This window comes from Epinephelus moara, chromosome 24, assembly GCF_006386435.1.
Source record: "Epinephelus moara isolate mb chromosome 24, YSFRI_EMoa_1.0, whole genome shotgun sequence".
Lineage (NCBI taxonomy): Eukaryota > Metazoa > Chordata > Actinopteri > Perciformes > Serranidae > Epinephelus > Epinephelus moara.
In genome coordinates, this window is record NC_065529.1 from 37218638 (window position 1) to 37233349 (window position 14712).

At 40.6% G+C, this 14712-nt stretch overlaps 1 protein-coding gene and 1 long non-coding RNA gene across 2 annotated transcripts in view; one reads left to right on the forward strand and one right to left on the reverse strand.

Moving 5' to 3' along the window:
- Positions 1 to 1924: 1924 nt before the first annotated feature.
- LOC126386119 (1,25-dihydroxyvitamin D(3) 24-hydroxylase, mitochondrial) lies at positions 1925 to 10745 on the reverse strand. The gene is made up of 12 exons (XM_050038262.1): positions 10361 to 10745; positions 10025 to 10215; positions 9823 to 9916; positions 9645 to 9738; positions 8266 to 8357; positions 7772 to 7883; positions 6932 to 7077; positions 6229 to 6395; positions 4378 to 4456; positions 3883 to 4080; positions 3606 to 3717; positions 1925 to 2338 (listed from the first exon to the last, which is right to left on the reverse strand). The coding sequence occupies exons 1-11, from the start codon at positions 10613 to 10615 to the stop codon at positions 3607 to 3609; spliced, it is 1539 nt and encodes a 512-aa protein (XP_049894219.1). The 5' UTR covers positions 10616 to 10745; the 3' UTR covers positions 1925 to 2338; position 3606.
- A 148-nt stretch (positions 10746 to 10893) lies between these two features.
- LOC126386128 (uncharacterized) overlaps positions 10894 to 14712 on the forward strand; it is a 6515-nt gene continuing 2696 nt past the window's right edge. Inside the window, exons 1-2 of the long non-coding RNA XR_007569466.1 lie at positions 10894 to 11677; positions 12872 to 12980. This is a non-coding gene — a long non-coding RNA (uncharacterized LOC126386128). The remainder of the gene's footprint in view (positions 11678 to 12871; positions 12981 to 14712) is intronic.

A 14712-nucleotide genomic window follows, 5' to 3' on the forward strand; every position in this document is an offset into this window, starting at 1 on the left:
TATACACAATGTTAAAGAGCAAAGGAAAAAGTATTTGAAAGCTTCCACACCCCCTCTCTGTTTCTATTTTTGTCATTATTTAGTTAATTAATTTGGTCTCATTCTAAATACAGTAACATGACGTGCTCTATAAGCTCCTCACCTCATAACTCACTTTCGTAACATAACCAGCTGCTAACAGTAGACAATGATTATTGTGTAACATGATTTTAAGATTGTAGGATTAGGTCAGTGGGCTATAGTAAGTCACACACTGTATTAACACTGACCCTCACTGATTATGAACCTTAGATAACGTTTAAAACAAATTCAGACTGATGTATACATGTTGTATCGTTGGTTGTTGCACATATTATAACATTTTAAATATTATATCAAGTATGTGTCTGTGGTTAATTATTGGTTTGTTCACCGTCTATAAAGATTATTTCGATGGCTATTATTTCTTAAGTTGCAATAATAAATGTTATGTTGCAACAATAAACTGTTAAAATACCACAAATTATATCATTACTAATAATTATATACAATATTATTTATCATAATTTCATTGTTAACAATCTGACATGGGCATTTCAAAGGTTTTATTGATGACCTATGATATGTAAACAACTGCTGGTTTACCTATATGACCTATCCTTTGAAAGCCACTCTCCTTGCAGTTCAGCTGATGCAGACCGTTTCAAGATACAGATACCACAGCAGGTTTTAATAAATGTTTCTTTCAGACAAACAACAAACCAACAGTTATAACTCGCCTTTTATGCATACTGGTAATTCACAGATTTATTATACGGCAACAAAAATGGTGCTCATGCAGTCCTAAAGGTCCAAATGATCTAAATCCAGTGAAATATTTAGTCCAAACACATTAGATATTCATCCATAGATATCTACAACTGCTGTTGCATTGTTTCAAATGATCATACTACTCATCATTATACTCCATATATTATCCATAATTTATCCAGTTTGCATGCAAATAAGTCGACCCCTCCTTTTCAAAATGGTGGCAAACTCCAGGGGTGTCGGTGGCTTAGTGGATGGAGCAGACGCCCCATGTACAAGGCTGTTGCTGCAGCGGCCCGGGTTCGGCTCCGGCCTGTGGCCCTTTGCTGCATGTCATTCCCCCTCTCTCTCTCCCCCTTCACACTTAAGCTGTCCTATCAATTGGAGGCAAAAATGCCCCAAAAAATATCTCTAAAAAAAATGGTGGCAAATTCCTGACCTTTTGATTGACACGTTTCCTTGAGCCAATGGGAGCTTCCATACTGACAGTCTAGGCTTAAATAACCAACGAGGGCCTGCCTTACTAACTTCAGGCTCAGAGCCAATCAATAGTCAGCAATGACCCGATAGCTTATGGGTTTTGTAGTCAATGACACTCCTCACTTTTAGAGTAATTTTGAACTCTTTCCTCGCACCGCAGACTGTTATAAATATACAGAAATGATAAGCAAATGGCTCCTTGGTCTTAAGGGTTTGAGTTTTCTATGTTTTTATAAACAGTAAGCTCCTAAATAGACATTTCTCTTGTTTTTGACTTGTTTTTCATTCATAATCCCACATTCAGTACAATGTTTTACCCTCTTTTTTTGGAAAAAAAAAAGTGCCTGGGCCAAAAAAAAATTAACATGACTGAAACGTTTATTTTCTGTGATATTGTTATCTACTTTGAATTTGGACTGGGTGAGGCTTTATGCTACGGGCCCCTAGTGTTTTCCAGCTAATAAATTCCAGTTCTAGTCATCTGCAGCATCTTTTTTCAAGAAAATAATCAGGTGAAGATTGTTCTTAACCATTCACAAGACACTTAAAAACATCAACAACAGCACACATTTTGAATATCTACTGTTAATCAAGCTGTAAAGACTTCAAATCACACAAATACTTATGAAAGACACAGGCTCGGCTTTGATATATTTATGTATGTATTTATTTATTTCAGTGAATAAAATATGACTCTACATAAAACAATGTACAATATTACAACATCATAATAACACTGTATATACACAATGAAAAATAAACATGACCTATTCATATATATATAAGTTATTTAACAAGGAAAAGAAAAAGACATTTACATACACAGGTGCCTTGGTACAACATTCAGTTTGTACATAACCACTGGTATTTTGGTCAGTCATCATCAGTCATAAGCAATAGTTTTAAATAAGTTTGAGGTATTTATGGCATGATTACATGTGTCATAATTTCTGTGTCTTTTTTTTTATATTTACAGAGCAGCAATACAGGGAGTCACTGGACCATCAGCGCCATGGCAACAGAGGTATCGTCTTTCTGCCACTACGTCCACAAGAGTTGAATATGGAGCCTGAGAGTGGAAGGAAAGGAAAAATAATTCATTAATTAGTGTGAAAGCCACAGTGTTTACTGTGTGCCATTTTGTTGTTACAGTGTATGAGAAAACAGGATTAAAAAAATATCAGACTTAAAGTGAGAGTTTGGCATTTTGGGTGGTATGCTTATTTACTTTCTTGTGGAGAGTAAGAACCTGCACACAAGTTGCATTTTTTGCACCCTCAAATCCATTGTTTTCAATGTTAGATGCACAGAAGGTGTGCTCAAAAGTGGGCGCCGTGCAAGCCTTCCACATGGTGCACGGCGCACCACATGTCAAATGTTGAGAAACAACCAATCACAGCCAGCAGATATTGTTCCCTTTTTCCATAAATATCAGTTTATGATAAATATGGAGGAGAAGTTGATCATCTTACTGCAGGGCTATCCAGAGCTTTGCATCTGTCCCACAGACAATATTTTAGGCCCAATACACACCCAGATGCAACCTGCCTGCACGCTCTTGAAAGCTGGCACACAGTAGGCACAAGAGTAGAACCCGGTGCCCAACCTTGCTTTCCCAGGCGGTTAAAGACCCGACATGTGTCCCGCCCCTAAAGTAAGAACATCAAGTTGGTGTGTCTCCCTTTGTTACTTTTGTCCCGCACATTTTGCATACTGTTAATTGTTTTTTGTTAACTATCACATAGTTTTTATATGCGAAAAACACAATTAACTTGGTATCATTTTTTCAACTGGCGCTCAGTAATGTAACATTAGCTCTTTATGGTTTTCTCCTGCAACTTGATTGGATGCTGTCGGATTCAAACAAAGTGGATTGTCTGGAGAAGTGTCGACTTGCTGAGAATGAATAGCATCAAAGTCAGCTGACTTAGGAATTGAAGGGAAATTAATTGATTCATGGCACACTTTTTAAATAATTAACTTTTTAATCTTTGGGTTTTTGGGAAGGTATCAAGTATTTTCAAGTTATAAGGCTAAAGTCCAGGTGAAGTCACGAGTCACTGGTGTTCGAGTCTAAAGTCATCAAATTTGAGTCCACACCTCTGTTAACTAGTGAGCTTTAGAGGTGCTGCATACGACAGATCTAGGCTAAACCTTTCCCGGTTTCAGGTCTTTGTGCTAAGCTAAGCTAACAGGCTTCAGTTTCATATTTAACTGATAGAGATGAGAGTGGTATCAATTGTCATCTAACTCTTGGACAGAAAGGGCATAAGTATATTTCCCAAAATGTCAAACTATTATAAAAACTGGAGATCCAAGTAGAGAGATTGGCTCACCTCATCTCTTGATGAAGGCAACAGGAAGTTCTCTGTTGGGAACCAAAAGTCCTGAATGGACGACGTCGAGTGGCTTGTTATCTGTTGCTACGATCTCATAGTCTCTGACCAACTGTAAGAAAGACAAGCAGAGTTCGATATCGTCAGTCAGTGAAAGTTTTAAGAGAGTGACATGACAGAAAACTCAAAAAGAATCAGTTGGTATCTTATTGAACTACCCAACTCTGCAGTGCTTTAAAGTAACTGATAGCGAGTCTGTAAGCTGAACAGATCTTACCCAGCACATGGCCAGCTGTAGCTGCAGCTCTGCCAGCCGTCGGCCGATGCACATCCTCTTTCCGATGCCGAAGGGAACGTGGGCGAACGGGTTGATGGTGCTGTTCTCCCGCAGCCAGCGCTCGGGTTTGAACTGCTTCCCATTGTCAAAGTACTCCTCATTGGAGCCCAGTGCGTGGCTGTTTATCATCAGCACTGTCTGTAAATGAATGACAATAACAATTAAAGCTACATGTTTGCTGTTATACAGATCTAAAATCCTCAGTACTTGCTATAAAGAAATAATAGATAGTACAGTAGATTACAGTAAAGTAAAGTCCGATAAAGACCTTGTTACTGTAAATCTGATCCTAAGTTGCACATGAGAGTTGCTCCATTTAGACTTTGTACAGTATTTGAGCAGGTTTTTGTAACAGTCAGACAGACAAATGTAAATGAATACAAGAATGTAATCTGCTCGTGTCAGGTGTATGTTAACGAGATCTAAGCCACTTACTCCTTTGGGAATGGCATAATCTCCCAACACAGTGTCTTTGTCCAGGGTCCTGCTGGTGAACGGGACTGATGGCGATAACCTGTAAGAATTTAAAGAAAGAAAAAAAAAGCACATGAGAATACGGCCTCAGCGAAGCTGTAGTATAGCATGACACACATATCTAAGCTGTTTAACTAAACTAATCTTACTCTCAATGTTTTTCACGGTACAAGATGAGGGGAGATATAATCTCCAGTCGGGGATCATATACATTCCCTGCGTGATGTGGTTATGGCATTAGAACTTAAATAACATGTTAGACAACTTGTGACTGCACGAGAGTGATTTCAAGTGATCTGAACGTGACCACATGGATTTAAGCTGGGACCACATCTCATGTTTTTGAGTCAGTCATGTGTGTGAGTTTTGCCTCTTTAATCTCCGTGGTACCGAGTGAGATCGTGATGGAGTCAGTGAGACTGACTGGAAAACGGAGGATCTAATTTATCAGCGGATGTTATGTCATGTCATGTGGTGGAAGAAGTACTCGGATACATAAAGGGGACCTTTTCTTTATTTTCTGTGATTTTACAATGTCGGATGTTCATATGAAATGTGGCCAAACTTTCACAAAATGACGTATACATATGGAAAGACCCTGTGGGCAAACACCTCTGGCTTCAGACTGCTCTGAATACTTGGTTTCGTACGCTTTATTCCCCTGTATAATTATTCAGATTGAGACTATATAGTCATCTACTCCAGGCAGGCTATTACACGTGTTTATTTTACGCAGCCTACACTGCTACATGTAGCAACAAGCTAACCTCAGGGAAACATGTAATCCTGGCTGCAGATGTTATTAATTTCTCTTTAATTTTATGTCATATTCCGTCTGGAAGTTTGTCTAAAAGCTTTAATAGGAGATTTTTCCAGCAACATACCCTTCTGCAAACCACAAATACGTTTCATTTGCTTGCTTCATTTGTATCAACGTTTCTAAAGACATAGTATAAGAGCTGACTTTGGCATTGAGAGCTGGAAGGAATGGTGGATGGCATGTGATCTAAGCTAGACTACTGCCAAGATGCAGACCACTACAGACCTCTGTTCGAGACAAACAACAAAACCGGTTGTGTTCTAGTGAGTTATTGCTGTTTCTAGGCTCCAAAAATGGGTGTTTTTAGCAAAAAGAGGTTGATTTCTTCTTTTCCTGCCAGGATTGTGCCGCCAAACGGCGCGTTTTAAGCCAAAACATGGTCTTTTCCAAACCATAACCAAGTGGTTTTTGTGCCTAAATGTAACCACACATTGACCACAGCATTGTTGAAACAGTGTCAATGTATCTGCTACATAATAACGTGTAAATATATCGTATCCATGGTTTGCAGAAACGCTCAGTGCCAATGGATTTTTATGGCAAATAGTTTGGATTTTTCATGGTAGAAAGTTTCGCTAAACTCTGTTATAGTCATTCCCTGGCCACAATGGTGGTGCAGAGACATTGACATACAAATGACCCTGTAACGTTGACCAATCAGAGCAGACTGAGCTTTTTCGTGAGGGGAGCTTAAAGAGACAGGCGCTAAAACGGAGCGTTTCAGACAGAGGTTCCAGCACAGACAGTATGAGGACAATAATGTGCTTTACAAGTAAAAGTCCTGAATTGTTATATAAGTGAAAATACAGAAGTATTATCAGCAAAATATACTTAACTTGACTGAGCTGTAATAATTGAACGTACGCGGCCTTTAGAAGTCACTGTACTTTATCGCCTGCTAATTATTTCTCACATTGTAACTGTAGTAGCAGCCGAGAGCTTCATGTAGCTGTTCTATTTTCTGAGCACCATGACCCCCTGTTGTACTGTACCTCATAGACTCCTTGAGGCAGGCCTTGAGGTAGGGCATGCTCTTGATGTGCTCTCCACACGGGTCCTGGTCCGGAGCCACCACCTCTCTAATCTCCTCCAGCAACTTCCTCTGGGCGTCGGGGTTACGTGACAGGTTGAAAATAGCCCACAGCATACTGTTGGCGGCCTGAGAAACATAAACACAGCGAGAAGGAGAGAGAGAGAGAGAGAGAGAGAGAGAGAGGGAGGCAGAGAGGAGATGTCACTTAGTGAGGCTGCTACTCAAAGTGCATTCCTCAGTGGGGTCCTGAAGGGAGCTAAGGAATGTTTGCGGTCCCTCAAAGACTCCTCAGTTACATCCACACCACATTCATTTTACACTTCTGAGGCAATGTAACCGCAGCACCTGTTTGTTTTAGAGGGTTTTTTTTCCTTCCTTACTCAGAGGAAAATAGGCGAAAGGTAAAAGATTTAAGAGGTTAACCTGCGATCATAGCTATGTGGTGCTGTGCCTGCAGCTGTGTGATGATCTAACATAAGAGCATCAACTGTTAATAAACAAAAGAAGCTGGAATAGGCAGACATAGCTTTAAAGCAACACTTTGAACATTTGGGGAAATCTTCTCATCTACTCTCAAAAGACAGCAATTCATATTTCCCAAAAAATATCAAACTATTCCTGTAAATGAAACGTGTTTCTTTGTGGTGCAAAATGTCGCTCACCGTCTCAACTCCTCCGATCTGCAGCTCTGTGATGGCTGCGTACAGCTCCTTCTTGGAGAGACGGCTCTGGTGTAAGATGTCACCGATTAAGTCATCAGGAGCTCTGACGGAGTTCCTCTTCAGCTTCTTGTCTATGTAGACTTTGGCTGAGGAAACACAGAGCAGCAAAGATGTTATCACACTGAATTAAATCTCATGTCAGAATTAAATTCCTTTTCTTTGGGCTGTCGGTATGATCGAGTTGCAACATGTGTGAAGTGTGAGATCTAAATCATATAGACGTGATGTGTCTCTGTTTTCTGTATATGTTTGATCCCTGACTAATCATGTGAGTCATAAGCTTGTAAAAGCTGAATATCGTTTAAAAATCACTCTGACAGTTGCTGCTACTAAGTACTGCATCACTCCCTCTCACGCAGCCTACAAGTGCTTTTTGCTTGTGAAGTTTCCCACGAAATGTTGGAAAATTGTGTTTATGTGTGTTTGTGAGTAAGAGGTTGTAACGAGCTCCAGCACAACCAGCATCATCTTCCTCCTGCCTCTCTGCCCGCCCTCCCGCCGCCTGCTACTACAAATATTTGGCAGATTGCTCCCTCTTAGGTCATGCAGTTTACTACAACTCCAGCTGTCGTTTACCCAGAGTGCCAAGTACACAAAAAACACAGAGGCACTCAGTTCAAACCCCCTCCCTCTGTTCCTCTCTATCTGTCCTCTGACTGGAAATGAGCTCAAACTGGTTTGTACATCACGGACGAGTGAAGACAAAGTGTACTACAGCTTTGTGAAATGAGAGTTATCTGTTTTGTGGTGTAGTATTCGTTTGTGTGTGTGTGTTTGTACCAGTGCTGAAGATGCGGTCCCATGCAGCTGTGTGGTTCCGCCACGATTTGGTGTTGAATTTCTTGTGGAGCTCCACTGGTGTGACCATCATCATGCCAAATGTGCTCATCATCTATAGAGAAAGACAAAGAGGGCAGAGTGTTAAATCCAATCAGCGTCTACTCACACAGAAAGTCTTTGATTCAATCTTTATCACAGCCTTCTGTTGTTTTTTGCACCCTCTGACCTGTGAGACCTTTGTAAGCCTCCACTTATCATCTCCTGACTGTGGGTGATATTGGTTTGCCCCAGTAAAATCCCACTAAAATCTCAGCAAATACAGCGAGAGTGTCAGTCAGAGTCAGACGCTGAACTGCTGCATCACCGACTGACCTCGGGCCGAGGTGAACCTGATGAACTTGTACAGGCTCAGCGTATCACAGATCATCCCAGGTGTCCTCTGTGCCACGGCACACACTGCTGCTACGAGTGGAACAAACAACAGGAGTACTCACTGTTTTCACGGCGGTGATGAAGTTCATGGCTTCCTCGTTGACTTTCTCCTGCAGAAGGCCGAATCTCTTGTCGTAGAGGACCAGGCAGATGGCTGAATGAAAAAGAAAGGCAAAGAGTGAGATTCAGAGCCAGAGCTGGACATATATGCAGACTCAAAAAGACTTTTTAATTCAACGTACTTGTAGATATATCAGACATTATCTACTTATACTTTTTTTTAAAGAGTTAAAGGTCACAAATACAACATACGTATAAACACTGTTAGTATAGATACATCCAAAGGCTTTGGACAAACCAAATAATGAACTGCAAAGCTGATTAACTGATTGACAAACAATTAATTTGCAGCTATTTTTGGTAATCCATTAATCGTTTAAGCTATAGGCACAGATTTCGGGGGGATTCAGGGGACACGTCACATTAAATATTTAGAGCATGTGCATTCATCCTCCCCAAAAATAACATGAAAGTAGCAGAGAACTTTTTTTTGACAAAAATAAAGACATTTACACCTTAACTTAAATTCACAAATTGGTGCATAAAAATTCATCAGAAATTAGGAAATTAAGTGTTTGATGCTCAAAATTGTCTGGCGGATGACCCGCTTCATAGTCTATGTGTCCCCAAGTCAAGTCATTTTTTCAGTATAGCACATTTTAAAACAACAGGAGCTGAACCAAAGTGCTTTCCAGTTGAGGCAGGTTTACAGGTTTACATGATTAAAGAAGTAAAAGGTGCATAAAAGGTGGTAAAATATAATGTAATAAATGCAATAAAATAATATTAGAGAAAATGCAAGACTAAAATGGAAAAGCTAAAAAGACTCACATGATAAACGCAGAAGCAAAGTAAAGAAAGAATTTAAATCTTTTTTTCCCCGTTAAAGGGTTTCTTACTTATACGCTGTGAACATTGAATTGAACTGAATTTTAAAAAGTAGGACGTCAGAAAGTACCCTTAAGCCTTATGTAAAAGCAAACTAAGTAAAGCAAACTGACACTCTCATCCCTTTTTTAAAGCATTTTTATAGACCAACGTGTAAGGTTGAAAGGTTGATCTACAGGAGAATAAATATTTGAAAGCAATAAAAAATGCCCATGAGCCTCACTGTGTTATATTCCATTATATTTTTCTATGTTAATTTGCCTGCCACCTAAATCTAAAGTTTTTCTGCACACACATAAATACATTTCCACCATAAATGGAGGATTACAAATTCACCAGCATGCAGGAAATCAAGTACCCCCCCTAACTGGGCCCCCTAATGTTGAAACAAAACCTACGCCCCTGGTCACAAGCTAAAGAACACAATTAATGAGGACAATAATCATATCTTGCAGCCCGAATGAACAAGTGGACAAAAACAAGTTGAACTTACTCTCAAACGACCATTTATTCAGCTCGAAGTACAGGTCAGAAATCTTTCCATCCACGTTTATTTTTCCAATTCTGCTAACGAAGTCCACCAACACCTGCGTTTACAGACCAGCCGTCAGTCACCGATCGCGTATAAACACATATTAAAACACCAACTCTGACATTTATGAGTATTTTACCTCGTTTATTTTGCCGTCAAGCTTCACCACCTCTGTCGGCTTCATGAGTTTCTGCTGGAAGGCGCTCCTCACCCTCTGCCAGTCTTTCCCCTCCCTGCAAACACAGACACGCTTTAAAACATTTGTGCCTTCACTTGCAGTCAAACTGAATCCTGATGGATACTTTAAATGTGAATGTAGGAGAAATTTGAAGAAGACTTACAGGATGAGGAGTCCGTACGCTTCGTCTCTCATGTCTCTGTATGCAGTCCAGGGTTTGATCTCCAGTCTCTGGGGGTAGTTTCCCTCCTTCCTATAGAGCGCCTCCACCAAGCAAGGTGAGCCAATGTGCACCGACTCAAAGGAGCCCAGCCTCATCCGGAAAATCTTACCGAATTTCTTATGATAGTCAACCTAGGAAAGATTTAAAGAGAAATGTAATTTACATTGAACATGTTTTTTATTCTTTAGAAATTTTGCGGCATGACTCAATAAACCAGGCTGTGTTTCTTGTAAAAATAGCCAACTGTAGAATAAGATATTATTAATTCTACTGTACCAGTGCCTCGTGTTGTCTCATCAGACCCCCTTTCCACAGCAGCTGAGCCAGACTGCCAATGAGCGGCCAGTTGGTGGGTCCGGGGATCGCGTCCAGGCTGTGCGCTCTGGAGGCAGCGTGAGGGCACCGCGCAGCCTCCACAGCATCCTTCTCCAGGACGCACACTGAGGATGTTGGTTTGAAGTGCTGCAGCCCGACAGACTTCTTCTTCAGCAGCTCGACAATCTGAGGAACTTTTTGGATCTGCGTCCTCATCCTCAAATCTTTACTTTTGTTATTTAAAGAAAAAAAAAGCGGAATACTGTTTAAGTTCAGCAGCAGCTCTCCTTTGTTATCTTGGTGTTTCTCATTTCTTGGAAGTGTCACACCTTGCTGCAATATATATACCCTGAGAGTGTTTATTCCTGCCGTGCACTGAACCAATCAGGGACCGGTGTGGCCGTCGAGCCCACTATTCATTTATCCACGTTGGGAGGGTCGTATGACCCCAGATAGACCGAGGAAATGCCCTCAGCCCCCCCTCGCTTTATAAATAAATACACAGGCCACATCGGAGGTGACGCGGTTCGCTTGAACCGTGTTTCAGAGCGATTGGGAGAACCGAAACTTTGGCAGAGCAAATACTACTGCCACACTTCTGTACCGTGGGCAAATATTTAACAGATTGCAGGTTGTGTGTGTGTGTTTGCTTTGTTTGTGTTTTGGAGTGTGTGTTCTTTGTGGAGGGGTGAAGGGGGGTAACTGGGCATTTTGGGTGCAATTCTCTTTTTGAATGTGTATTATAATTGTAGATTATATTAAAAGCTGTTATTGAAACTAGTATAGAGTACAAATTAGTTTGAGTTTGCGTCATCTTCACAGAAACATTATGAGTTCTCTCTCAAACATGGTATCATGTCATTCACTGAAAGGTTTCCAGATCTTTCCATGTGGTGTCTTATAATAAAATCTATTTTCCAGACTGTTCCCCAAATTTTCTAATAAGTGCATGCAACACAAAGTAAGCAGGAATGTAATATAAACAGACTTCATGTAACACATTTTATTAATCAGCTTTTTGATTTCAACTCTGTATGTAGATGAGCTGATTGGTTTACCTGCAGTGAGACCACCTCTATGTCCCTGCTCTACACACACACACACACACACACACACACATACACACACACACACACACACACCGCCCCCTCCGAGCTGGCATGACTTAAATAACATGTGCAGAGGCCCCGTGTTGTTACCCTGTTAAAGTGCTCATTCACAGACTCTCAGGGGGCATCAGAACAACCTTGAACCTCGACTGAATGAGAGCCTCCCCAGGTGTAACACACACACACACGCACATACACACACACACACATCAATAACCACCTCAAAAAAAAAAAAAAAAAAAAAGGAAAAAACACCACCCACACATCTAAAAACATGTATCCTCTCTCGGTCTCTCATAATCAGAGCTAGATGTCAGGCGGCTTTGGCAATTTGTATTTATTGTCGTTATGTTTCATTTGTTTAATCCGGACAGTGACTTCCGCCAGTTTGTGTACAGATTAAACAAATAAGATATTAAGTATTGATTAGCGAGTTTTACGGCCCAGATACAGCAAACCGACATCAAACGACTTGTAGCAACGAAGGCCAACTGTTGTGTTGCCTCATGTTGCCTGTGTCTCCGCCAAAAAGTTGCGCTTGAACCGGGCTGCTCTCGTAAATTCTTCGTACACTTTTCTACGAAAGGTACAATTCGTAAACATCCTGCATACATGAGCAAGTAATTCAAGCATAACCTACATATTTTGGAAGGCTGCGATCACGCGAACAATACGCTGACAGGAGTAAACAAGGAAGTGGTACCGAGTGGTTGTGTAAGGAGGCAGGACGGGGTAGTGGATGTGTCACAAAACCAAAGACTTTCCCCTGGGACTTTCCTCCGGAGATGTGTGTTCAACACGTTATGAACGTCGGAACGTTCATAACGTGTAGGAACGTCCCTACAATGTTTCTTTTAGCCTAACCACAGTAATTTAACGATGATTATGTAACTTTATATTAAGGACATAACGTCATTCGTGGGGCACTAATTTGTAGGAAATACAAACTGCTGTATGTGGATCTCATACGAACCGTTCTGTGAGGATACAGTGCTTGAACACACCGCAAAGACTACAGCCAATGGCCAACTAGTACAAGTGTAACTCTCCTAATTAGCAGGCGGCAGTAGACTGTATTTGTTACACAAAAGGGAAACTGGAAGACTGACAGGATGGATTCAAGATGCTAGTTAGCCAGTTAGCACATTAACAACTCAACACAATGTTGAAAGAATAAAGGATATTTACAGTGTGCTAGCGAACACTAAAACAAACAACAATACAAACAATACAAAACGTTTCTGCTAAAGAGCTCAATAGCAAAAAATCTCACCTAATATAACAAGTTTGTTTTTATCTTGCTCTCTTGACTTTAATAATTTGTTTGCTTTCCTTACTTTTGCTTTTCTCTTCGCACGCTAAGCCGAACTGCCAGTCACGACATGCTCCGCTGCCAGTTCAACACATCGAATCAGCGGAAAAGCCACCAACAAGGACCAACCATTGCCAAGAGTGTGGAACACTGCAGCTTGGTCAGTAGCTCTACACTTTAAATTATGACGCTCTACATAACCCTCTAGCATCACTCTTGCCCGTATCAGTGTATGCTACATGCATACAGTGTCTTTTCAAAATAAACTTCCAGTTGGGTTAAGGAAAAGATCATGGTTTGGGTTAAAATAAGTTGTTACATAAGTTAAGTTACATAAGTTCAGTACGTCAACAGTGGTCTCCATGTTTAAAGTCCTGTGTTTGTTTGACCTCTCCACCCACAATGATCTCCTCCGCATGCAGATGTTGTTGCTCTTTCTACTACACCACCTGACTTCCTCCTTTGCCCCAGTCAAAGTTACTACAGCCACACAGAGCATCATAGTTTGAAGCATAGGTCCACTGACCAAACCACTGTATCTAATGACTTGGGAGTGAGAGCGCTTTGTCTTTTAAGGGTACTCTGGTCATTTCATGTGGCACCTCTGTAAAGTTATGAGACTTTACATTAGCTTTGACATAATCAATGAGGCAGAGACTAAAATATCTCAAGTAAAACCATCCAAGGAGTCAAACTTCAAAAGAATGGATCCAAACAGTTCCTAAAATGCAAGACTGTCCTCCCAAAATCAACAGTAGCATCAGTCATTTCTGTAAGTTTCCAAGCAGCCGTAGTAATTAAGGTAACCTGCGATAGTCTGGTGACATGTCCAGGGTGTACCCCGTCTCTCGCCCAATGTCAGCTGGGATAGGCTCCAGCCCCCCCGCGGCCCTCAAGAGGATAAGTGATTATGAAAATGGATGGATGAATGGATGACGGGAGGTGGAAGTCATTATAAAGTAGGGGTGTAACGGTACACAAAAATCATGGTTCAGTATGTACCTCGGTACACAAATCACGGTTCGTTTTTTTTCCGGTACAGTAATGAAAAAAATAGACAACTATTAAATATCTTTTACTTATTGGTAACCTTATTAAAACATACCACCACAGCAGTTAACTCTTTTTACACAATTTTTGAATGAAACAAATATATATAAAATCCTGCTTTTTCACATTGTTTGAATGAAAATAGAAATATAAAAGTGAAAAATAAAATCCTGCTGTTTTTTTAACACATTTTTTGAATGAAAAATATAAATATACATTTCTGCTTTAACAGTTTTACTCAATTAAAATAAAAAGTATAGTGCAGCTGGTCAGCTTTAAAGCCTGCTCAGATTCAGTTTTACTAGGAACTTACTTAGCTTTCCCACTTTGTTAAAGTGCAGTAAACAAAACATGCTTATATCTAAAGTGCAGCTTAAACAATTTTACTCAACTCCAATGGCGTTGGTTATTTCTTTAGCGCGATGGTCAGGGAAACGCTCTTTCTTTTTAAACGACGACGATATCGTAGTTTGCACCAGATTGCTTTTTCTAGTCGTGCCGGTTAACGTTCAAACTCGGGTGGTGTCGCTTTAGATGTGTTAGCATGTTAGACGTGTTTCCAAGTACATACCCAACCGCTGTTCTGCAGTGTCGGCATACTGCTTTTGTCTTGTCAACTTGTTTATTTCCATCTTCGTATTTTACCCTGAAACCAAAGTAGGGATGCACCGAAATGAAAATTTGTGGCCGAGGCCGAAGCCAAATATTATTAAACGCTTGGCTGAATACCGAGTACCGAATACCAAATATCATTGTTTAGTTGTTCATTAGTTTTTGCAGATGAACCCCCTCCAGATTAGTGTTGTCACGGTACCAAAATTGGGACCCACTGTGCGATACCA

Bases quoted from the DNA above. Each gene is read 5' to 3' on its own strand.
- LOC126386119 (XM_050038262.1), bottom strand. From the start codon at position 10,615: ATGAGGACGCAGATCCAAAAAGTTCCTCAGATTGTCGAGCTGCTGAAG. The intron at 8,358-9,644 runs GTAAGTTCAACT...TTTTTCATTCAG, and splicing joins GAATAAATGGTCGTTTGAGA to CCATCTGCCTGGTCCTCTAC. The intron at 3,718-3,882 runs GTAAGATCTGTT...TCTTTCTTACAG, and splicing joins TACAGCTGGCCATGTGCTGG to TTGGTCAGAGACTATGAGAT.